This window comes from Mercenaria mercenaria, chromosome 14, assembly GCF_021730395.1.
Source record: "Mercenaria mercenaria strain notata chromosome 14, MADL_Memer_1, whole genome shotgun sequence".
NCBI lineage: Eukaryota > Metazoa > Mollusca > Bivalvia > Venerida > Veneridae > Mercenaria > Mercenaria mercenaria.
The window spans coordinates 56,212,825-56,239,231 of record NC_069374.1 but is presented as its reverse complement, the minus strand read 5'-3'; the positions used below and the strand labels follow the sequence as shown (position 1 = coordinate 56,239,231).

Here is a 26,407-nt window from a genome sequence, read left to right as displayed (position 1 = left end):
TTGCGTATAGGGAAAACTGAATCTACACTGCCCATTAAATAGTATAGATTTTAACAGAACAGAATTATAATAGTAGTTTGTTAGCAGAATACAATTAGTATACTATTAACAGTATACAATTAGTATACTATTAACATTATACAATGAGTAAACTATAAGCTTATTTGCATGTGAATTTCTTTACTAATTCTATACTGATAGTATACTGTATATGATTAGTTGTTTTTTATAGTAGTTTGTTACCCTGTTTTTCTTTTTTTTATCTTATGTGAATCTGTTTGATATCTGTCTTCTGGCTTGTTTCGTCGGGCCCCTTCAGAGTGTTTGTCTTTGCAAAGGCATTGAGTACATACGCTGTTTTTTTTCCGTTTTTCTTAGTATAATTGTATCAGTTACTTGCAATTGTGCATCCATGTCTTGTTGTTTTTTTTTTCTTATGTCTATCGTGCAGGGGTTATGTCTGCAACTTCCTTGTTGACGAAAATGAGAAACATATACAAACCGTGCTTCATCTGCTCAGGAAGATGAGTGGATGTGATTTATAATTTACAAGAACTGTCCAAGAATTTACTTCGATGTGATATTTGAAAAAAATGACTGCAGGGGATTCATTAAGAAACGCGGGTTTGGGGTAATGTTTTCCCCCTGTTATAAGGGTCTGAAGCCCCGGCAACTTTTCTCGTAAACAAAATAAAGCTGTAAATTGGAGGGCTCTAAGATCTCCTTAAACCCTGCCTATTCCATCTTCTACTTCAATGTTAAATGAAAGTACCGATACTGACTTTATGATTTTGGTCATAAGCAGTGAATATTGTGATGGTTAGATATTTTGCTTGGCAACTGTGTAATTGTGATACTTCTTCATCTTCATCTTCCGTAAAACTCCAAACCTCAGTATGGGTATTCTCGGAATTTGTGACTGTACATGTGTTGCCGAGGGCAGCAAGTGAATTTAAAATGTCCTTTTTACAATTAAAAGTAAAACCAGTTCTGGAGATTTACTTTGGTAATGATGATAGCAGCCCAGACTTGAAGTCCACGATGGTACTGGCTGCTACTACTGACTCTGGAAGACTGTTCCATAACAGTCGGTCAAAAGTTATACATGGTTAATGTTTATAATGTTATTTTATCTACCGACAATAAATATATATTGACTTGACTTAACAAAAAAAAAAAGCTCTAAAATAAAAGGAAGCTCTGCGTAACGTTCACACCGATATATACACTCAGCCAATCAGCGATTGCTATCTTTCACTAATTTTATACCTGGCGCGTCATAGTTCTTGGGTTATAACAGTCGTTAATATGTAGTATAAACAGAATTTAAAAAATGAATTAATTAAAAAGAATATCATGAAAAATATAAAGACATAGTATGTGGTGAGATATAGATGGATGTTTTGACCAAATTCTATGTCCTGTACTGACCAGGAGACGTTTTGACCTGACGCATACTATGTTGTTACGCTGATTAAAAAGTTGTTGTTTGGTTCTGACTAGTGTTCAGTTTGTGAACCATTTATATTAATGTTAAGGTAAAATCCTATTTAATATTTTATTTTCATCCAGATTGAAAATGTAAATTAACACACAGAATATGGAAAATCAGCATGGATTCCGAGCAAGGCGTGGGTGCAAAACCCAACTTCTGACACTGACACATGAGCTTAAATTCAGCCAGCTTAATTATATGTATGAAGTGGCAGATTTGCATAGTAATGTTTGATTTCTCAAAGACCTTCGATCGAGTTCCACACAGACTACTGCTAACGAAACTGGACCATTATGGCATTAGGGAAATGACTTTGGCTTGGACAGAGACATGTTTGACTAAAACACGGCAACGGATCCACCTCAAAAATATTTTAAAGATGTTTTGAAAAGGTATTGTTTGACAGAACATATTCCGGAAGAGAATTTACACCAATCACAACATCTTATCAAATATGGCGTCCATCATGACCAGCAAATATTTACCGGCAGTTTCCGCAGAGACTACTGGCTTTTCAGGAAGACCTGACTGGCTTACGTCTGAATTGTCAACAGGGGTAATCATTCTTTTTAGTAAATTACGATTTGGCGGGTGTTTATAAAGTACCTTAGCTTCGGCTTGAATAGGGGTGGGCGATATACCGCGGTAGACCGGTTATTGCGATGTTTTTTCCGACGATACGATATTGCGATATGATTTTCGAATACCGGTTATTTTATAAAATTAAGTAACACTAACGTAAACTAAGAAGATTCACACAAAAAAAAATCCTTTTCTTGCCAGCACGATTCAACTTTGTTTTCATTTTTCTCCTTTCATTTCCGGTGCAGGTAGCAGACTGGTTTACAGCTATTTTACGGACCCAATTCCACATAATAAAACCAATAAGAAAATTTAGATAAATATAATTTCGTATTTGTCAGTGACTCATTAGTAATCTTTCTATCAACTAGAATGTATTCATACAACAGCTATACCACTTTCCTCGTTTATAATCGGTGAATTGAGCAACCTGTGTTATATGATTGTATCCGTAAACCGAATGTAGTGCCGCACAATAAACTAAATAATATTTTGACGCAGTCTACTTTCGCTTTTGAATATCCGGTAATCGGCGTCATAGCATGATAGCAACATGTCGGACTTCGAGATTGTTGAAAATAAAGGCAAAATCATCAACAGTTAATAGTATTTGTGTATGACAAATTGACAGTACTCCCCATAATCTAGTCAAAACTTTTTATTTTTTTGTTTACTGGTATTTTTATTTGTTGAGAAGGTGGAGCAAACACTCGTGTTGTTGATACTAGTCATTTTACTCATTTTTGATTGAATAAATTTGAAAAAAAACAGTATGATTCATCATGTTTTTGTTCATTAAATAACTGGTACAATATATCCCAGTATATTGCAATATCCACATACAATATTGCAATATATCGCAATACCAATTTTCGTGGCAATACCCACCCCTAGGCTTGAATATTCTTACTCATCCGAAAGTAGATTACCCGAATTTTCTGCATCTTGAATTTTAATATGTTATGTATTTCTCGAAAGATGTTGCAATAATATGAATTAAGGCACCGCCTAGCATGGGGATTTATCTTTTATATATATTCACTTACAAAGAAATATTCAACGCTCAAAAGACAGTGAAACTTCACTTTAAATGTGTGTGTGTGTAGATCGTTTCCGCTTTTGTTGTAGCGTTGACCACTATGTGCATTATCGTTGTCATCACAGGTTGCTTACACAATGTGCTTTTTCACTTTTGCTTCTTTATTAATATGAAAATATTGTATTAAATTAGAGGGAAGTTGTTTCAATGTCATTTAATAAAATCTGCCTGATGATTCTATAAATGCTGCAAAAGCTTTGACAAGTTCTTCTTTTGCAGTGACTGTCACATCCTCTATTTCTCCTGCCAGTGTAGACATGGAAATGGTGCTGCAGTCTATTCTATTCCTGTATAGTATGTCCTCAACTGTCCTTTCAAGTGTATCTCTTTGTGAAGAGAATCTTAAACATTTGAAAATGTAGTGATCAACTGTTTCTGGAATTTGGCATTGTTCACAATACTTGGATAAGTTCTTATCAATTTTAGACCAATGATTTCTTAATTTACTGTGACCACACAGCAGTTGGTTTATTATTGAAAAGTTTTTTCTGTCTTCTTCTCCTGTACAGTTCCTTGATCCTGCCCTGCTGAAAATTTCTTGTATGGTGTCTGTTTTATCTGATAAAAAGTATTTGTTGTTCCATTTTTTAACAGCCTTACTTTTCATAGCAGTCACAGCTTCTCTAGCATCTAACATCACTGTCTCTTCTGTTTCTGCCATGCTCATTTCTGTTGCAGCCAATTTTGCTTGTTTGTCAGCCAGCTCATTACCAGTCAAATTTTTGTGTCCAGGAATCCAGTGAACCTCTGTATGATTTTGTCTCTCTTCAATTGCAGCTAAATATTTCTTGATGTTAGAGATGGCCTCAAATTTGTTGGTGGGGATTTCCTTGCAAAAAGCAGACAGGATTGCAGCTTGGCAGTCTGTAAATATATGGATCTTTCTACCAGTGATTGTATTTATATCAGCCAGAAATTCCAGTGCTATCTCTATTCCCACTATTTCCCCTGAGTAGTTGTTACTATTTTTGCTTACTCCCCTGTTGAGCAGGATGGGTATAGAAGAGTAGCCTTCCAAGTAAACTGCAGCGCCTGCTCCAGTGGGACCTGGGTTGCCAAGTGCTGAACCATCTGTAAATGCTAAAACCGTGTTGTCATCACAAGAATCTATTATCTCTCTGATATTTTCTACTTGCATATCTTTGTCTACTTTGAAATTATCTGTATGCACATGTTCCCTCCTTCTTGACAAACCATAATGTTCTCTGCTATATTCAAATTCTCTTTCTATATTTTCAAGCTTCAAAGTGCCCCTCAGTTCATTAAATATTGTCATGAGCAGTTGGAAGGTAGTTGGTTTCCCTTTATAACTATTAGTGTCAGATAGCCAATTGTTAAATTCCTCCTTTAAAGGGTCTGTCTCTCTCTTTTCTGCAATTCTGATGACCTCTTGTGCCTGTATCAATTTTATCTGCAGGTCCAATGGTAAACAGTTTGTGAGGATCTCTAGTGCCTCTGTACTTGTACTAGACAGACAACCTGACGCCTTTACCATGGCACTTCTCTGAATTGATCCGAAGCATTTATTGTAGTCACTTGAAGCTGTAGGAATCACTGCCACCCCATAGGTAAAAACTGGCTGGACAAGGGATTTATATAGTTTCATATAGGTAGACTGAGTACATCCAGAGTTTTGCGTTACAAACATGTCTATACTTTTTAAAGCGCCAAAACCAGCAGCTGTTTTCTCCTTGATATGTTGTTCAAATTTAAGGTTATCATCAATGATTATCCCTAAAACCTTTTTACTTTTACTAACAGTGATTTCTTTGTTTTTCAGGAAAATGTGTGTATTTGTCTGATCAAGGTTATCTCTATTCTTTCCAAAAACAAGGACTTCAGTCTTTTCTGGAGCAATTCTCATATTCCACTGATCACACCATCTTGTTATTTTTTCTAAGTCTAGGTTAGTTTTGAGTACTGCTGTTTCAGCACTATGGTCACTGTTCCAGAGACCTGCATCATCAGCATATTCTGTATGCCTACCTGTAACAGCTTCCATGGAATCACTGGTATACAGGTTACACAGTGTAGGGCTTAGTACAGATCCTTGAGGAATTCCAACAGAAGATGTCATTGTTTCTGATTTCATATTGTTTACTTTGATGTAATAATGTCTATCATTCAGGTAGCTTCTCAAGTACATCCAGAGTCTTCCATTAATGCCTTTTGCTGCAGCTTTTCTTAGTAATCCTGCCCTCCAGATTCTTTCAAAGCATGATTCATAGTCAGTTACTACCAAAATTGTTGTCAGACCTGAATTGTTGGCTGTCTGTAGCGAGTTTACCACTCTAAGAACTGCTTGTGTACATGATTTGTTTTTTCTGTATGCATACTGATGTTTGGAAATTCCACCTTCAACTTCTAATTTCCAAGTTAGTCTATTTTTAACTATTCTTTCCATAACTTTACCTATTACACTCTCCAGTGTAATAGGTCTGTATGATTTTGCAGAATTATAATCTGATTTACCGGGCTTGGGGACCATAACTTTCGGATCCATCCTGAAACCATTTGGTAAAATTCCACTTGACCAACATTTTTGAAAGATATACTTTAAGCCCTCAATAACAGCATCACCTCCTCTTTGTAGCATAATTCCAAACACTTTTTCCTCTGGACTAGGGGCACTGTTTGTTACAGTTTCCTTTACAGCCATTTCAACTTCTGCAGTAGAAATGTCAATGTTCTCACTTTCACAGTTTTCCATGTAGTTTTTTGATGACAGTTTTTTTTAATTCTAATTTTTCAATCTTTTTAACATCATTTTCTACATCCTGGTACCATCTTGGATTTAATGATTTAACATCCAATTCTTCTTTTCCATACTTTTTTATCATTTCCAACAAAATTTCTTGATCTGTCACTGCTAGTGTCTGGTCTTCTCTCAGTATTGGTTGAACTGTGATTTTACTTTCACTTTTTCTGACATTGTTTATTACCTTCCAAAAGACTCCTGGAACCTTAGGGTTTAGTTTTTTCACAAGCTCATTCATATGATTTTTCTTTGCCTTGTTCAATTCATTGTAAAAAAGTTGTTTAATATTCATTAGCTTTTCCTCATTTGCTTGATCTCGTCTTCGTGTAAACTGATTTTTTGCATGCTTATATTTTTTCACAACTTCTGACAGTTCTGGAGTCCAAAAGCCCTTGCTATGTACACAAATTTTTTTCTTGGGAATAACTTTCTCTGCACTGTCCATGATTACTTGCACAAAGCTATCATAGTCTTCATTAATGTCAATGTCTACAGTCCTTTGATCCAACCAGGCTTTGATTTCATTTCTGCATAGAATCACCCACTCACTCCAATTAGTTCTTTCAAAGTCCCATTTCTCTAATACTTCAATAGGCTCCTTACCTCCTATCTCAAAGCTGATCAGATTGTGGTCTGTGTTCAGATAGATTTCATGATTAACCTTCCAATTGCTTATTTGATTTACAAAGAATGAGCTTGTAATTGTTAAATCTATAATTTTATCATATCTTGTTGGTTGAGCATTGTTTAGTACAACTAGGGGCTTATCACCTAAAAATTCAAACAGTGTCTCTCCTAATTTATTAGATCCTTTATCATGCCAATATGGATGTCTAGCATTGAAGTCCCCGACTACAATGACTGGAAGCTCTTTGGTAATCAATTGATCTATAACCTTAAATAGTTCTTTCAACATTGTTTCATTACCGGGTGAAATGTATACAGAACCTATTACAAACTTACTGTCTTTTGTATAAACATTGGACCAAACTGCTTCTACATCATCCCTTCTAAGATCTGCTCTTTCATATACTTTAACCCCTTTGTCCATCAGCAATCCAACTCCACCTCCTTTATTTTCTAACCTTTCACTTGCTATCCAATGCCATTTTTTTTGCAAACCCTCTTTGACTTTATTTTCAGGATGCCAAATCTCAGATAATGCTAAAATCTTAATATGTTGATTTTTCATTGCTTCCTCTAATAAATCAAAAGATGTGTTAATGGAACGAACATTTGCATATGCTATCTTCATTTTGGTTGTTGTTGTCTATAAAAAAAAAAAAAAAAAAAAAAACTGATTAACACCTGGTCTGCAGTCTTTCCTTTAAACTTAGGAAAGCCCTGCACTTGCTGAACGCAGCTGAATGTTGACCTTCACAATTGTAGCACTTAGCTGTATTCTGACATTTACCGCTGTGCGAAGCAGAACACTTTTCACATCTGCTTTGTTCTTTACACATAGAAGCAATATGACCATAAGTCTGGCAGTTGTAGCATCTGGTAGGAATATTAGTTTTTCTTCTGTATGCTTCTGTCACAGTCTTTTTGCCTTTAACAATTATATCAGTTTTCATCAATGTCTGCAGTTCTTGAAATGTATTGCATGTAATAATCACCACTGGAAGAGGTTTATTTGTGTCCCTATATCTAAGACGTCTACAGTGAACACTTACACCTGTCTGTGCTTGTATGTCTTTATTAAGCTGTTCCTCTGTGATGTATGGTGAAACGTTTTTTAGTACACACTTAGGTTGCAATTCCCTATCATGTACTTTAATTGTCTTACCAGATCCTCCAAAAGCCTCTTCTGGCCAGTCTTTTTTTAGCTCTTCAGCCTCTTCCTTATTTTCTGTGTGAACAACTAAACCACCTCTTGATAAAGGGTATGCGTATTTTACATTAACGTTTTTGTTTTTCTTCACTTCTTTTATTATTGCTCTGCTGTCTTGAAAGTTATTAGGGCTATCAATCCCATCAATGATGATAATATTGTCTTTGATGTTTTCAGCAGTTTGCCCTTTTAAATATGTGTGCTCGCAAAATTCTTTCTTTTTGTTGTCTTGGTTAAATTCTTCTTGTTTATGAGAAGGTAATGTATCTTCTAACCTATCTTGTTTGGGTTTCTCTGTTCGATCAACATGTTCTATAATAATGAAATCTGGTTTAGGGCTAGACTTCTTTGTTTTTAATTTCTCAGCAATCACTTGTACCTGTGATATTTTCCTTGATTTCTTTTTAGGGGATTTTCTACGTGGGGTTGATTCCTCCGTGTTTATACTACTTTGACAAGTTGATGAGTTGTTAGTAAATCTAGCTTCGTCCTTCTGCGCGTTTTCTGTCTGTGTGGAAGAACTGATCAATTCAAATTTTATAGGTTTTACTTCCTTATCAATACTTACTTCCTTGCATGCAACATTTGCTTCAGCGATTGAACACTGTTTTTTCAAATCTGTCAATATCCACGGCGAATTTTCCAACACGCACAAAGAGCAAGGGAATATAATCTTATGTCTAACTATTTTCTTGGCACTATTTTGATCTAGAAAAGCACACTCTAAATGCCACCACCCTTTGCAGAAATCGCACTGAATCCAGGGCTTTTCTTCTAAATGTTGAAGACTATCTGGGGGCTTGATATTTTTGCAGGCACAACACAGGCTTTCACTTTCAAGAATAGAATCTACTGCTGTAGGTGCTTTACTTTTACTTTTAGCTGACACTTTTTTACCCGACTGTACTGGAGTTTTATCTAACACTGGAGAAAACAAATTAGACTTACCACTGTCTTGCTTTTCTTTTGTAACCTTTTTTGTTTTACCTCTTCTCATTTTGATTTCACATGGTTCCGATTTAAATGAACACCGTTATACTTAAAGTCTAGATGGATTACTTCCTTTTCAACTCCAACAAAATTAACCCGTTACTATTTAACTTCCACGAGATAAAATAATATCAGTGAACCAAATTTTGTCGTCTTCTTCTTCCCTGGTTTGTCACAAAATGGACAAAATTGCAGCTTCCTTTCTCAAATTTCTCTTGCCGATACACGAAAACTACAAAAATCCTTTCCAGCTCTCTTGTTTTTTAGGGTTATACCGATGACTGACAGGTAATGTCGCTCCTCCCAGTTCCGCGCCGAACTGTCAAAGCTTATTTTTGCTTTTTATCAAGATTAGAAAGCAGTTTTTGGTTTGAAAACAATATGAATGATAAATTCTATGAAAACAACTTAATTTCATTCAAATAGAATTCTTTTCTAAGTCTTAAAACAGTATTTTTTTCCAAAAATAACGAAGAGATTTAAAAGTAAACAACTTCCCTCTCATGACGTCATGATCACTCTTGATCTTGATTTCGAAGCCTTCCGGCCGCAGTAACTCATGATGACATCATTGTCGTCTCGATCTCCGGTAAATATGTCTTACAATGTAAATGTCTCTCAGGTAGTGTTTTGAAATTAAACTTTTACATTCAAGCGTTTATATGGAGTCCGGTTGTGTTATCGGCCAGAACTGATTTAACAAACCTCTTTGACCTATCAATATATTGGGTAAGTTCGTCTAATATAACGGGTCTTATGTCTTTCCATGGGTCGTTCTCTCCTGAACTAAGTAACAATCTGAGATCAAGATAACGTATACCAGTTCTGAGATGCAAATTTGTTTTCATTATCTCTCTGTGATTCTCAATAATTGGGCATTCCAGAAGGTAATGCTGTACTGATTCTGGGTTACCACATTCACAATGAGGGTTACTGTCCAGTCCAACCTTAAATTGTGTCTATGCTCTTTTAAATTGCAGTGGCGATTCTGTAATTGTATAAGAATTCTTTGATTTGTACTTGTGTGTAATCCATTTGCTTCAGTTTTACTTTTGGCTTCAAGTCATACAATGGCTTTCCCTTTCCTGATGTATCCCATCGTCTTTGCCACAACATTGCAATTGTTTCCTTGGCTGCCTTCTTTACATCCCCTTGAGTGATGGGTTCTTGTGACTCTCCAGGGTGGCCAACCCACGTGACTTTTGGATATCGAACACGCGAGAAAACGTCTCGATTCAGGTAATATTTTTGTCTATATTTTCCTTATTACTTGACGGATTTTTATAAGATAAAGAGCGTCGAAGACAGCAAAATGAGTGCTTTCTTCCACACAAAGCCTACGCCGTCAGTTCTCTGTACTTTTCTCGAACACTTCGCCCAACTGCTTTTTCGTGGAAAAACTGTGTAGATAACGTACACACTTTCTTCCAAAACGATCAGTTTTTTCAAGATCAACAAACTTCAGTAGAAATCTATAGCAGAAATATTATAGCGCATGATTTTATTTAACCGTATATAATAAAACCTGCAAGATTGGATGAAACACTAGTTGTTTAATGAGAAATCTTGCGAATTGGATATCGTACACACATATATAATGTATGATATCGTTCACACTGATTTCATGAACTAACCAGGATAATGTTAGAATTACATTGATTTTTCTAAGTTTTTTGTTCAAGTAAAAAACTTTAATATCACTGCACTGTTTCGATGAATTCTATTTTAGGTAATAATGCCTCACATGTCTTTTCTATTCATAAAAAGGTACACCAAAAGTAATAAGATTGAAGATGCAATTATTATAAATAGTGTTTGTTCTCTTTTGAACAAGAATTTGGGTCTTATTTTACATGTACTTCGACCGTCTGGTGTCATATTTGTATAAAATATCAAGTTTTTTATTCAAAATTATGTATTTTCACGGGTTCAGGCTACTTGTGTGATTAACATACAATATATTTATTCTACGTACTCCAAGTAGCGAACATCAATATTGAAATATAGCCGTGTTTTCGTAATGTTGGCAGTTCTATTTTCCCTTTCATTTTGCAATTTGTTTGTAAAGTGCATATTTTGTAACATGTTCAACACCCTTACTTTCTAAATGAATATATCTACATACATGGTAATCATAATCATAATGACAGTGTAAGTGTGAGAAATATATTCAGTACGAAACTGACCAGGTAAGTAGAAATGTACTTCCAAACAAGATTCATTGAACATTTCAAAAAGTATTTCCTACTCAGCATGATTGTGTATAGTGATAAAATGGTCTTTAAGGTATAAATTTCCAAAATTAAGAATCACACAAGGCGGATATCTAAACGCTTTTTCTGAACTTTGTGTGCTTTCCTGAAAAAACAAACAACAACATATGGCCAACAATAATATACAATTTATGAATCTGCATATTTTTCAGAAATGAGTGCGAAAAACGTTACATCTGTTCAGCTTGGGAAATCCCTAAAGAGTGCTGAAGCACTACAACAGCACGAAAAGAAACACAACAACAGTGTACCTTACATATGCTGTGGGTAAACGTTTTTTTTGAAAGCTAACCTGAAGAGACACGAATGCAATGTTGACGAAGAGGTTAAATCACATCTGTGTATAGATTGTGGAAAAGCTTTTGTGACAAGATGTGACATTTGTGATTTTACCGAGGAGGATAACAGTAAACTTATAGACCATATATCAAAGCATAACGAGTTGAGGGCACATAGATGTAGTAGGTGCAACCTGACTTGCAGGTACCGTAAGCAGCAGTCTCAGTCGACACATAAAGAAAAAACACAAGACTTTAGTGATGTTTTAACATTTATATTTGATTACTGTATTCCATAATACAAGTTTCCATGAATCGGTTAGAAGGCAGATAACGTTTTAGCTGCCATCATTATATATATTAAAAACTTGACATTGATTTTGTTGATATCAGTTTGCAAAATAGCAAACTAATATATTTTTCAAATGTTACTAGATTTCCAAACTATATCTATCCCGAGCATTTTAGTCTTCTACTGGTCGAAAACCATTTTCGGAGACTGTAGGACTGCGCTTTTCCGTCTGTATGTCATTCTGTAATTCCGTCCGTCCTCAATATATTGTCCTGTCCGGTCTGTCATTTAATACAACTTGGCAAAAATGTTTTGCATAAATAGACAGTGTGTCACGCGCAAACCTAGGATTCCTAGCTGAAAGGTCAAGGTCACACGTTAATATTGTATGAACAGGGTTTGTTTCGTATCCGATAATGAGACAATTTGTCAAGCATAACGTTCATACCCCCAGCTTATAGGTGAAGGTCACAACTGGTAGTCAAAAGTTAACATTGCATAAACAGGGTCTGTTTCGTATCCGGTCCAGACCTCTGTCATTCATTAAGGAATTACAGTATTACTTCGATAATCAGACAATTTGTCATGCGCAAAGCCAAGTCCCTAGCTCAAATGTCAATGTCACACTTTGAAGTCAAAGGTCAATAGAGCTTTTTCCCCTGTCGAATCCATTTCTCTGTCATCCATTGAGGGACTTTAATATTATGTAGCACACATGTTTAAAATAATATGACAACTTGTCATGAAGAACGCCCAAACCGTATCTCAAAGGTCAAAGTCACACTTGAAGGTCAAATTCAAAACTGATCTTTTCCTATCCAGTCTTGAAAATATTTTTAACAGAAGCGCTGCGCATGTGTCATATGGGCCGAATTCAAATACTGTTGTTGTTTTTTTTTTTCAGAAGTACTTCCGTTAAATATGTTGCTTTTCAAAGTTTCATTTTCTCATATTTGCATGGAATTTGATTAAGTTGAAATTAAAAGCTTTTTCATATTTGTAGATGTTATAAGCAATAAACAACTGTATCTTTTTATAAATGCAAAGTTTAATCCAAGCGATGTCTGCTTTAACATATCATGTATATAGTACATTTTTTTCATGTGCTAGTATATCATTCACAGAAGTTATGCTGTATTTGAGATAATTAGTCACCTTCCAGTAAGGGATTTCTTATTGCTTGGCAATACGTCCTTCACTTCTTTGGGCATTTTTGTGAATTATCTCCAATGTTTTACTTACTTACATTTAAGACAATATCTTTGATGACTACACTGAAGGTAGTTTTACTGTATTTATGCAAGTTTTAAACAGTCAATCTTTTGTCCGAAAAGGGGTACGAATCATATTTTTTTTTGGTTAGCTTTAGTTTGATGAACTGTGATTTTTACTTAACTGTACTGTGATTTATTGCTGTGATTGTATTTCGTTACTTTGATAATACCAATAAAACATATTAATGGAATAAACAAATCAAAATATTGAATACACTGTCTTGTCTTTTTAATTGGAATCAATGCATAAACATATACATGTATGTACATTGTATGATATATAGATTTTGCTTTGTAATGTATAAACTATTCTTATTGTATCTACCAAATATACATCTTCACACTCCTGTACCAATCTGAGCTCACATAACTAATTACAGACACTTGGTTATTTAATTTTGTTAATCCTTGATGCAGCTTTTGGCCATCGAATGTTAAACAGCAAGATTCTCCTTCCATTGCTTCAGACAAAGATTAATTGTATCGAGAAATATACCTGTTTTACTGAAAAAATCGTCGTCTTCAAGCATACTATAAGGATTAAATTTTCTGACATTGTCTAAACTAGGTACAGCGAAATTAATATCCGCCTCGTCAGGAGCACAGAGTCCTTTTTGAGCTTTCTCACTTACAATTTGTTCAGAGCTTTTGTACCTAGACATAAAATGAATGAATCTGCCTCCAAATATTCTATATCCGAATTTCCAGAACTTTTTTTATCCTCCGAGTAACGCATAATACTGATACTTTCACAGCTATGAAATCCAGAGCCAAAAAGCTATACCTGATAATGGAAATCTTTCGAAAGAATTCTTAAAGCATCTCGTCTACTCCTTCCTCAGCACGATTGTCCAACACTTTTGGAAGAAGTTGACTCCATTTCTTTCTCTGAACCTTTTTTTCTCTTTCTTAGACCGCTTAAATTCAGATGAGGCTTGCTGTAGGTTTCGTTTTGGGGAGGCTGCGATTTTGGTACGTGGCATTCCCTGTTTGATATTTGTCTTTGTTTTTTTTTTCTTTCGTGTCATCGTGCTGGAAGAAGAAAGTTATCAAAGAGATAGGAAATTGGAATTTTAACAAATTTCTAGCATGTTCTTAAGTTTTTTTTCATTAAATCAATATTCAGCTTTAACATGGGAAATGACACTGAACTAAAACAGTAAGGTTAATGTTTTTCACATTGTTTTATGTAATTGTATTTTAGTAAGGTTACATGTTGTTAAATACAAATGATCACATGTCAACGCACAGACGTTATTACAGATGCTGCACAGTGTGAACGATATCCATACATAATACATGTGTGTACGATATCCAATTCGCAAGATTTCTCATTAAACAACTAGTGTTTCATCCAATCTTGTAAGTTTTATTATATACGGTTAAATAAAATCATGCGCTATAATATTTCTGCTATAAATTTCTACTGAAGTTTGTTATCTTGAAAAAACTGATCGTTTTGGAAGAAAGTGTGTACGTTATCTACACAGTTTTTCCACGAAAAAGCAGTTGGGCGAAGTGTTTGAGAAAAGTACAGAGAACTGACGGCGGAGGCTTTGTGCGGAAGAAAGCACTCATTTTGCTGTCTTCGACGCTCTTTATCTTATAAAAATCCGTCAAGTAATAAGGAAAATATAGACAAAAATATTACCTGAATCGAGACGTTTTCTCGCGTGTTCGATATCCAAAAGTCACGTGGGTTGGCCACCCTGCTCTCCTTTCATTTCTTCAGCCTGTAGTGCAGCTTCCTTAGCTAGTCTGTCTGCTATTTCATTTCCAGCAATTGCGGCATGCCCTGGTGACCAGTCAAGTTTTATAGTGGTTCCACCCTTTTCAGCTGCTTTCCAGATACTTTTAACTTCTTGAACAGCCTTAATATGTAACTTGTTTTCCCATCCTAATGTCAAAATCCCAATTACTGTCTGACTGTCTGAAAATATGTGTAATGAAGGTATTCTGTATTTTGTTTGCTCCTTTACAATGAATTCTAATGTGATCTTGATAGCTATAAGCTCACCAAGGAGAATTGAAGCCATTTTAGAAACTGGCTGCTTTAATTCCATCCGTTCACCACTTGGTAAAAAACACAAGATCCTGCACCACATGGACCAGGATTTCCTCTGCATGATCCGTCAGTAAAAGCTATAGCAGCATCTAGGTTTATGTCTTGTAATTGCTGGTTGATAGCTTGTCTAGCTTGTATTTGTTGTTCAGCTGTTCTGTTCTTTGATGAACCTAGGTTGTTCCAGTATGTTGGACGGCGTCTACTTGGTTGGAGGAATTCTAAGTAGGACAGCTCAGGCTCTATGCATCTGGTATTAGTTTCAGTGAGTGTTTCCATTTCAGATACTTGCATTAACATTTTTCCTACAGGTGTTGATGAAATGTCATTGACCTTTTCCTATTTACATTTATCTAGACATTGTTTCAAAGGGTGGTTTAAGCCTTTTGCCATTAATTTAGTGCACTCTCTTATTGCTAATTCTGTCCTTCGCAAATCTAATGGTGGTACTCCGGATTGTATTTCTAAACTTTCGCAGCTGCTTGTGCCCATTGCTCCCAAACAAATCATCAGACCTTTTCGCTGGACTTTTTCTAATACTTGTACTGAAGTACTTGTTTGCCAAACAGATGACGCGTACTCTAGATAAGGAACAATTAGACTTTGATATAGTTAAATCATGTTCTGTGGAGACACCTTTTCTGATTTTGCTACACATGACAGTAATCCAAGTGCTCTTAATGCTTTTGTTTCTGTATATTGTACATGTTGATTGAAGGTGAGCTTTTCATCTAGTACAACCCCAAGAACCTTTGACTGCTTAACTCTTGTCAATCTTAATCCATTTAGCTCGAGATGAATGTCTGGTGTGTTGTCTGGGTCCTTTGAAAACATGCAGTATTCCATTTTTCCTGCATTCAGTTTCATGTGCCACTTACTTGTCCATTCTGATATTGAATTCAAATCTTCTTGTAGTTGTGTCTCTAGTGTTTTTGTACCCCCCGACAACAAAGTTGTAAGGGGGGGTATACTGGTTTCAGGTTGTCTGTCCGTCTGTCCGTAGACGCAATCTTGTGCGCACCATCTCTCCTTATCCCCTTGACAGAATTTAATGAAACTTCACACAAGTGATCAGTACCAACAGTAGTTGTGCATGGGGCATGTTAGGTTCTTTTAGAAAAAAAAATTGCAGAGTTATGGGACTTTGTTTTTTTGTTGCTATACTATATACAACGACACAATCTTGTGCGCACTATCTCTCCTCATCCCCTAGACACAATTTAATGAAACATCACACAAGTGATCAGTACCAACAGTAGTTGTGCATGGGGCATGTTAGGTTCTTTTAGAAAAAAAAATTGCAGAGTTATGGGACTTTGTTTTTTTTGTTACTGTACTATATACATAGACACGACACAATCTTGTGCGCACCATCTCTCCTCATCCCCTTGACACAATTTAATGAAACATCACACAAGTGATCAGTACCAACAGTAGTTGTGCATGGGGCATGTTAGGTTCTTTTAGAAAAAAAATTTGCAGAGTTATGGGACTTTGTTTTTTTTTGTTACTATACTATATACATAGACACGACACAATCTTGTGCGCACCATCTCTCCTCATCCCCTTGACACAATTTAATGAAACATCACACAAGTGATCAGTACCAACAGTAGTTGTGCATGGGGCATGTTAGGTTCTTTTAGAAAAAAACTTTGCAGAGTTATGGGACTTTGTTTTTTTGTTACTATACTATATACATAGACACAATCTTGTGCGCACCATCTCTCCTCATCCCCTTGACACAATTTAATGAAACTTACACAAGTGATCAGTAATAACAGTAGTTGTGCATGGGGCATGTTAGGTTCTTTCAGAAAAAAAATTTGCAGAGTTATGGGACTTTGTTTTTTTTTGTTACTATACTATATACATAGACACAATCTTGTGCGCACCATCTCTCCTCATCCCCTTGACACAATTTAATGAAACTTCACACAAGTGATCAGTAACAACAGTAGTTGTGTATGGGGCATGTTAGGTTCTTTCAGCGACAAAAATTGCAGAGTTATGGGACTTTGTTTCTTGTTAACATACTATGTACATGCAGTCTGCATATGCAATCTTGTGCATGCCTAATCTACCAAACCCTTACACACAATTTAATGAAACTTCACACAAGTGATCAGTACCAACCCTAGTTGTGCATGGTGCATGTTACATTCTTTTAGATAAATATTCTGCATAGTTATGGGACTTTGTTTTTTGTTACTATACTGTATACATACATACAGTCTATATACATACAGTCCACATAATTATGCAATCTTGTGTGCATCAGATTGCAATGTACTGTGTCAGTGCATGCAGGGGGTACATTCATCACCTTTAGTGATAGCTCTAGTTATGTCTGTATCAGTACGCCACACTGTACCATCATCAGCAAACTTCACTTTATGACTATTAACTTGTTTTAACATGTCTGTCAAATATAAGTTAAACAACAAAGGTGAAAGTACTGAGCCTTGAGGTAGTTCCAGATTTGTCTGGTGGCTGTCATCCTTGTAACCTCGTAGACAGCATGTTGCGGTGCGGTTTTGTAGGAAATTGGAAATCCAATTCCAGATAGGGCCTTTTATTCCTATTTCATATAACTTCACTAATAAACCATCTCTCCAGACACTATCAAATGCCTTCTCAATATCTAGGAATATGGCTACTGAAACCTGTTTATTCTTTAAGTTTGTTGCAATATCTTGTGTAAGGCGCAGAAGTGCATGTGTAGTACCTCTTCCTTCTCTAAACCCTTCTTGTTCTTGGTCTGACAGTTCATGGTGTTCAACAAAGGAATACAATCTGACATTGACAATTCTCTCAAGGCACTTTCCTAAAACACTTGTTAGACTAACTGGTCTATATGAATGTGGAACATAGTAGGTTTCTTTTCCAGGTTTTTTTTAAAAAATTTAACTTCTGCTGCTTTCCATTCATGAGGGAGTATACCTTGGTTGAAGGACATCTGAAACAGTGTTGTTACTGCTGTTATCAAAGCATCGTTAGCTTTTCTGACCAAATCAGTGTATATATTGTCTGGACCAGGTGCTTTACCCTTTACAAGTCTTTGTAAGGCTGCTTCAACTTCACTTCTGGTTATTTCATTCAGGGGTGTAAAATTCCACTCGCCCGCTCGCATTGGCGAGTTAAAGTCTGGGTAGGACGAGTGGACCTCGGTGTATACTCGACCGATCGGGCGAGTGGTTTTTACGTGATAGCTTTAATGAAATTCAGAAATTACTTCTCGAAAAACGTCAACTAACTTTGAGACTTTGACTGACTGGAATTTACCCGAGAATCGTAAAGATATCAAAACATCATGCCGGTAATTTTCCATTCCGAGAGCATATGTGACCAGTCGTAATATCAAATTTACATAGCCGTTACTTTTGTTTATCGACACGTACACAAAAAAACGCGTGTAGTGCATTCATTTTTTAACATAATTGCTTCAATTTGTCAACACTGCTTGAGAAGAAATACAGTTTGAATTCTATTAAGATTTCAATAAAATATCGACGGAAATGTAAGCAAATTTGTATAAAAACGGTCGAATTTTCATATAATCATTTGTTAAATTTCAAACAGCGCGATCTTAATTACTTATTTCTTTCTAAGAGAAAATAAGTGATACATACTATGGGCATAAAATTCAGACTTCCGACCAGAAATAACAAAAAACAGAATAAAAAAATCTTCAATAATGAAAAAGCGGCAGTAATTTAAATACATTGAGTAAAACGATTTTTTTGGTAAAGTGCGGCGGAATAGGTTACGTGACCTCGCGGACGCAAATAGAAATGTGGTTTTAAAATAAAACAAAATGATGTTGTTACGGTTTTTAGTAAGCTTTAAATGAAACTTTGTACATGTGTTTTTGATAAAATATTCTTCTCAAACGATAATATAAATTCCTTGAGGGCAAATAGGTCACAGAGGTAGGATTTCCACTGACATTTACTTGTCAGTTTATACGCAATACCGCACATTCGCTTTTAATAACAAATTATGGAAGAAACTTTTTTATTGATTTCTGCTTCTCATCAATTTAAAGACAGTGATGTGCCACATGGCACGAAAACTGTTATATGACGTAATGTCACAACAATCTCGTGCAACAATACCGCTTTGATCTCCACTTCAGATGTCATGATACCGACACACTTCTTTTAGCTCTTTTAGAAGATATTAATTGAGGATGGAAACAATGCCAATTACTTCATTAATCAACAGAATAATTACCGATTATCGTCAACTCTTTTTTTTTCGCTTTCAAGACGGGTAGGTGGATGATGATTATTATGTCCATATTTTTAGGACACTTTTCAAAATAATTATTTTTTGGGAAATAAGTCTTGAGAAAATGAAAATAACTGATATTTAATACTTTCCCGACACTGGAAAACTACGGTAGGGGTTAGACTGTGATTATTATTACTATCTGTGCAGTTATTATGGAGAGCAACTTGATGATGGAGATGACAAAATTAGTGAAAGAAAAAGAAAAAATGTCTGGTGTGAAAAGGAAATTTAAGAGTAACAAAGATGAATAATCAAAAAGGAAACGTAATGTACGAGCTATGTGTTATATCTGAAATTTGCTTGTTGTACATAATACTCATTCCATAAAACGTGACAGTATTAAAAGTGTCAATTATTAGGGCGAGTGACTATACACTAAGGGCGAGTAGATTTTACTAACTACTAGTCCTGCAGGGCGAGTGGTGTGAAAAAGAATTTTACACCCCTGTTCATGATTCAAGAAATCATCCACTGGTTCCTCTGCTATTCCATTTCTGATATTGTTGAGCTTATCTTCTATCTTGAATTTGAAGTTTACATTTAGACATTAGTGTCATCATACCTCTTACAGCGAATATCATACTTTGTTAAATTTAAGAGAAACCGTGACGGTTACTTCATTCACTGCATTCTCGCACTGGCTTTAGGATTTTTTTTGTTTGTTTGCACTCCACGCAGAAACTTGACGGCCTTTACACGTCCTTACTGTTTTAGAAGTGTTTCAGTTGCATGTACAGTTTTCATTACAAAAAAAAAGAAGTAAAAAACTCATGTTGGCACGGTTTACGAATTTCTGTGACTGATTCGGGGTGCTCGGATGTTCATGCAGACAACCAGTCTGCGGTGTATACATAAACCGGAACTGGAAAACATCGAAAAAATTGCCTCAGTATATGCAGACAACAAAGACGAATAACTACGTATATACGGACGTTACCGTCACAGGGATTTTCATCCACGGCGCTTTGCGTCGTAGATAAATCCCCTATTAACATGACTGTATGTTTATCATTACAAACCATCTGCAGTACATGTCTAATATCTTGTTTTCTGTTACCTACCTGAATTTTGTGCTCTCCCGGTCAGGAAACCTGATCAGGAGTCAAGCTCAACAGGGTCTTCTTTCCCCGCTGGTGCGTCCAAGCCCGTTCCCTTGGCTGTGGTTTCGCTAGATAGTAGATAGGGACAGTGGGAATCTCGTTAATCCATTCATGCGCGTCACTAATTAGATGACGAGGCATTTGGCTACCTTAAGAGAGTCATAGTTACTGCCTATTGGCATTTTAAGAAAAATCAAAGTCAACAGAAATGACTGACAGTCCAATTGACCTTTAATTATACATACCATAGGAGAGATCGTGTTTGTATACAAATTCTATTTTTAGAACTGATAAGACAGTGATCGGGTGGGCAGAAGCCGACCGTCCATGTTTTTTTGTAAACAGTGATGTTTTTCTAACGGTCTAAACTTTCTTTAAACACAAATTACATAAATAATTTTTTGATCAATGGAAAGGTTATAAAACAAGCAATTTATTGATTACTTTTAATTGTTATTTCGAAATAAAATGGATTAATTATGAACGCTTAACTTACACTGTTTTTCTAAAGGTTGTGAAAATCACTACGCCGCTTTTAAAATTATATGTCATTTAAAACGGTTATTCATTGAAAAAAGATATTTGGATACAAAAATATGAAGATTGTTAGTATTTCAAATCTTTTTGAATTTTGAAAATCCATAAATGAGCAAAAAAGTTATTAAAAATTAAAAATTCTGATTCAATACGCAAACGGTGTTAAAATCATTTGTTTTGCCAACCACCAGATAAACAGATGTTAACGCGTGACGTCACGGCGATCTCTCCTATAAGTAAATCAATTAATTTCAAGCTGCGATTTTGTGTCTACGGTAGATATAATTTTAGCAGTTTTCAAACACTTGAAAAATCTGTAAATTTATAGATTATCTGTAAATTTACAGATAATCTGTAAATATTCCACTTTCCTAGACCTGCTGATTACGAAAAAAAAAAATTTGCCAATTTTCAAATTGCTGCAGAAAATTCCCAGCAAATAGTAGCACCAACTGCTACATGGTTTCATACTCCTGTAGCGCTGTTAAATTAGCTCAAATATATGTGCTATCCATATAAACCATACCATTTTTTCACTATTCCCTCCTGAGGCCCCTGCAAAAAGACAACTCCACTTTAAGCTAGCTCAGCAACGGCATGTATTTGCATAGATCTGCAAGTCACTATGTCATAATTTCAAGATAAGCCTACTCAACTAATTTACTATCAATAAGTGAATAATTGAAACTCAGTTATTGCCACTGAAACTTTAATTCTAGCATTAATTAATATTTTAAAGTACAAATATGCACTTCAGTCTGTAAATTGCAGCCTTTTTGGCAATTTGAGTTTTGACACTAACAGCTGCCTCATAATGTCTCTCACTGTTGGGACAGACACAGATGTAATAATCAGCCTTTTGCAACACCAATTTTTAGCTCACCTGTCACAAAGTGACAAGGTGAGCTTTTGTGATCGCGCGGTGTCCGTCGTCCGTCCGTGCGTCCGTAAACTTTTGCTTGTGACCACTCTAGAGGTCACATTTTTCATGGGATCTTTATGAAAGTTGGTCAGAATGTTCATCTTGATGATATCTAGGTCAAGTTCGAAACTGGGTCACGTGCCATCAAAAACTAGGTCAGTAGGTCTAAAAATAGAAAAACCTTGTGACCTCTCTAGAGGCCATATATTTCATAAGAGCTTCATGAAAATTGGTCAGAATGTTCACCTTGATGATATCTAGGTCAAGTTCGAAACTGGGTCACGTGGGTTCAAAAACTAGGTCAGTAGGTCTAAAAATAGAAAAACCTTGTGACCTCTCTAGAGGCCATATTTTTCATGAGATCTTCATGAATATTGGTCAGAATGTTTACCTTGATGATATCTAGGTCAAGTTCGAAACTGGGTCACGTAGGGTCAAAAACTAGGTCATTAGGTCTAAAAATAGAAAAACCTTGTGACCTCTCTAGAGGCCATATTTCTCAATGGATCTTCATGAAAATTGGTCAGAATGTTCACCTTGATGATATCTAGATCAAGTTCGAAACTGGGTCACGTGGGGTTAAAAACTAGGTCAGTAGATCTAAAAATAGAAAAACCTTGTGACCTCTCTAGAGGCCATATTTTTCATGAGATCTTCATGAATATTGGTCAGAATGTTCACCTTGATGATATCTAGGTCAAGTTCGAAACTGGGTCATGTGGGGTCAAAAACTAGGTCAGTAGATCTAAAAATAGAAAAACCTTGTGACCTCTCTAGAGGCCATATTTCTCAATGGATCTTCATGAAAATTGGTCAGAATGTTCACCTTGATGATATCTAGGTCAAGTTCGAAACTGGGTCACGTGCAGTCAAAAACTAGGTCAGTAGGTCTAAAAATAGGAAAACCTTGTGACCTCTCTAGAGGCGATATTTTTCAATGGATCTTCATGAAAATTGGTCAGAGTGTTTACCTTGAAGATATCTAGATCAAGTTTGAAACTGGGTCACGTGGGATTAAAAACTAGGTCAGTAGATCTAAAAATAGAAAAACCTTGTGACCTCTCTAGAGGCCATATTTTTCATGAGATCTTCATGATTATTGGTCAGAATGTTCACCTTGATGATATCTAAATCAAGTTCGAAACTGGGTCACGTGGGGTTAAAAACTAGGTCAGTAGGTCTAAAAATAGAAAAAACCTTGTGACCTCTCTAGAGGCCATATTTCTCAACGGATCTTCATGAAAATTGGTGAGAATGTTCAGCTTGATGATATCTAGGTCAGGTTTGTAACTGGGTCATGTGCGGTCAAAAACTAGGTCAGTAGGTCGAAAAATAGAAAAACCTTGTGACCTCTCTAGAGGCCATATTTTTCACGAGATCTTCATGAAAATTGGTGAGAATGTTCACCTTGATGATATCTAGGTCAAGTTTAAAAGTGGGTCACGTGCCTTCAAAAACTAGGCCATTAGGTCAGATAATAGAAAAACCTTGTGACCTCTCTAGAGGCCATATTTTTCAATGGATCTTCATGAAAATTGGTCAGAATTTTTTATCTTGATGATATCTAGGTCACATGTGCTCAAAAACTAGGTCACTATGTCAAATAATAGAAATAATGATGTCATACTCAGTTCAACACTGGGTCATGTGGGGATAGGTGAGCGATTCAGGACCATCATGGTCCTCTTGTTTAAATAGTTATTGTCTTTTTTTTTATCACCTGTCATTGATCATGTTGATATGAAATTAAGCCCCTGCAAATTCGACAGGAAAACCCAAACACACATGGTAGCGTGTCCATTCGAGCGCAGGATGTTGCAAGTTCGATCCCCAAGGCGTAAGATCCCTTGGTAACGGTAGCTCCCTTGCTGGGTGCTCAGCTTTAAGAGGGATAAGTGCTGACCTCTTCTGTCGTACTTTTTGGCAATAGATTCTATCAGGAATGAGGTGTAGAGAATGATTAATATAATTAAGTAGTAAAACTTGCTTTCAACACATAATCACAATCGACCAAAACTAAATTAGTATAAACTAACCTACCTTTAGCGTAAGTTGTTCTTTTTGACAAGTTTGAGAGCATGTGTGCTCTTGGCCAGCATCACATTCATGAAATTTACAGAGAAATGAAAGTCTTTAAGAATAAACATAAAAAAATGTTCACTTGTGTCGTTATAGCAGCAGAAAAATAATGCGAAATCTGAAATCTTGTGTTCAGAATTAAAGATAATTTTAATCTGTCTTGATTTATTATGCATAGTCACTGCTTCATCTGTTTGTCTGTTTGTCCTTCCATCCATCCATCATTTCTTGTGCAGAGTATTTCTCAGCAACCACTGGTTGGAATTTAGCGAAACTTCATTTTATAAGAAGCTTCACTATCAAGAAGAGATGCGGATCTTTTGTTCTGGTCAGATGATTTTTCACAGAGTTATTGCTCTTTGATTATTCATCAGTAGTATACTTAGTACAATTCTTGTCCAGAGTATTTCTCAGCAACCACTAGTTCAGACCCCTTACATTACAGTTACATGTACATCAGGGTATGTGCATTACATGGAATTTATCATCTATTTCTCTGGTAAAATACTTTGTTAATTATGTCTCCCCCAGGAGACATATTGTTTTTGCCCTGTCCGTCCGTACGTCACACTTCATTTCCGAGCAATAACTGGAGAACCATTTGACCTAGAACCTTCAAACTTCATAGGGTTGTAGGGCTGCTAGAGTAGACGACCCCTATTGTTTTTGGGGTCAATCCATCAAAGGTCAAGGTCACAGGGGCCTGAATATTGAAAACCATTTCCGATCAATAACTAGAGAACCACTTGACCCAGAATGTTGAAACTTCATAGGATGATTGATCATAAAGAGTAGATGACACTTCTTGATTATGGGATCACTCCGTCAAAAGTCAAGGTCACAGGGGCCTGAAAATTGAAAACAATTTCTGATCAATAACTAGAGAACCACTTGACCCAGAATGTTGAAACTTCATAGGATGATTGTACGTGCAAAGTAGATGACCCCTATCGATTTTTTGGGTCACTCCATTAAAGGTCAAGGTCACAGGGGCCTGAACATTGAAAATCATTTCCGGTCAGTAACTTGAGAACCACTTGACCCAGAATGTTGAAACTTAATAGGATGATTGGTCATGCAGAGTAGATGACCCCTAATGATTTTGGGGTCACTGTGAAAGGTCAAGGTCACAGGGGCCCGAACATTGAAAACCTGTTCCGATCAACAACTTGAGAACCACTTGACCCAGAATGTTGAAACTTCATAGGATGATTGAACATGCAGAGTAGATGACCCCTATTGATTTTTGGGTCAGTCTATTAAAGGTCAAGGTCACAGTGGCCTATTCATGTAAAATCATTTTTTGGAAATAACTTGAGAACCACTTGACCTACAATGTTGAAACTTAATAGGATGATTGGACATGCAGGGTAGATGACCCGTATTTATTTTGAGGTCACTTGATCAAAGGTCAAGGTCACAGGAGCCTGAACAGTGACTTGAGAACCACTAGGCCACGAATGTTGAAATTTAGCGGGATGACTGGACATGCCAAGTAGATTATCCCTATTGCAGACAACCATCAGTGTCTCTTTGACTTTCGCTCCTGACCCCTATTGACTTCTTGCCTATAGGACTTTGCAAACAACCATCAGTGTCTCTTTGACTTTCGCTCCTGACCCCTATTGACTTCTTGCCTATAGGACTTTACAAAGGCATTTTCTAGTTCTCCAGTGTATTGTGTCAGTATCATTTTATGCATGTTTGTATTACAGACAACAATTGCTGCTATAGAGTTTGATGGAGGTGTTATCATCGGTGCTGATTCCAGAACTACTTCTGGGTAAGGCACTTAAATGTTTTCTTTTTATCTCTTTCTCCTTGTAAAAATTAAGAAGCATTATAACTTTCTTTTTTCAACAGATTTTTAACTTTTATATCATTACCATATTTCAAAAAGGGGGAAATTCTACTATGAAATAATGAATAATTCTAACGTAATTAATTTTTGTGAAATCAGTGGTTGCATCAGTCCACAAACTTCAAGATTCATAGCAGAGGTATTTCAAAGAGTAAGGAGGCTATTGTACTCATTCTGTCATACAATATTTTATTTATACTAAAAGTCTTAGTCATGAGCCTCTGTGGCCGAGCGGTTAAGGCCACTGACTTCGAATCACTTGCCCCTCTCCGATGTGGGTTCAATCCTCATAGGGGACATTGATATCTTCATGTGAGAAAGCCATCCAACTGGTTTATAATAGGTCAATCGTTCTAACCAAGTGCACCCTTGGGTCTTCCTCCACCATCAATACTGAAACGTCGCGATATGACCTATAATTGTGTCAGTGCTACTGTAAACCCAACAAAAACAAATCATACCGAGAATCAGTCACAGTGGTTTGTCTTTTTTCTTTTTCATCCATTGTTTCTCTGTAATTGTCACCTTTTTTTTGGCAAACGTATTTGAATATTCCAGCCTGCTCTCCTTCCAGCGGTTCTTTTTTATTGGACAGGTTATCATATATTTTTGCTGCACCTTGTATTATAAGATTTATGTTTAGATAGATTTTTCATAAGTAGAATGTTATATTTT

The 26,407-nt window shown here is 36.0% G+C and overlaps 1 protein-coding gene across 1 annotated transcript in view; it reads left to right on the top strand.

Moving 5' to 3' along the window:
* Positions 1–1,897: 1,897 nt before the first annotated feature.
* Positions 1,898–26,407, top strand: part of LOC123527901 (proteasome subunit beta type-6-like) — a 30,506-nt gene continuing 5,996 nt past the window's right edge. The window contains exons 1-2 of the mRNA XM_045307629.2: positions 1,898–2,051; positions 25,587–25,654. Coding sequence (XP_045163564.2) covers positions 1,950–2,051; positions 25,587–25,654 — 170 coding nt within the window. The 5' untranslated portion in view covers positions 1,898–1,949. The remainder of the gene's footprint in view (positions 2,052–25,586; positions 25,655–26,407) is intronic.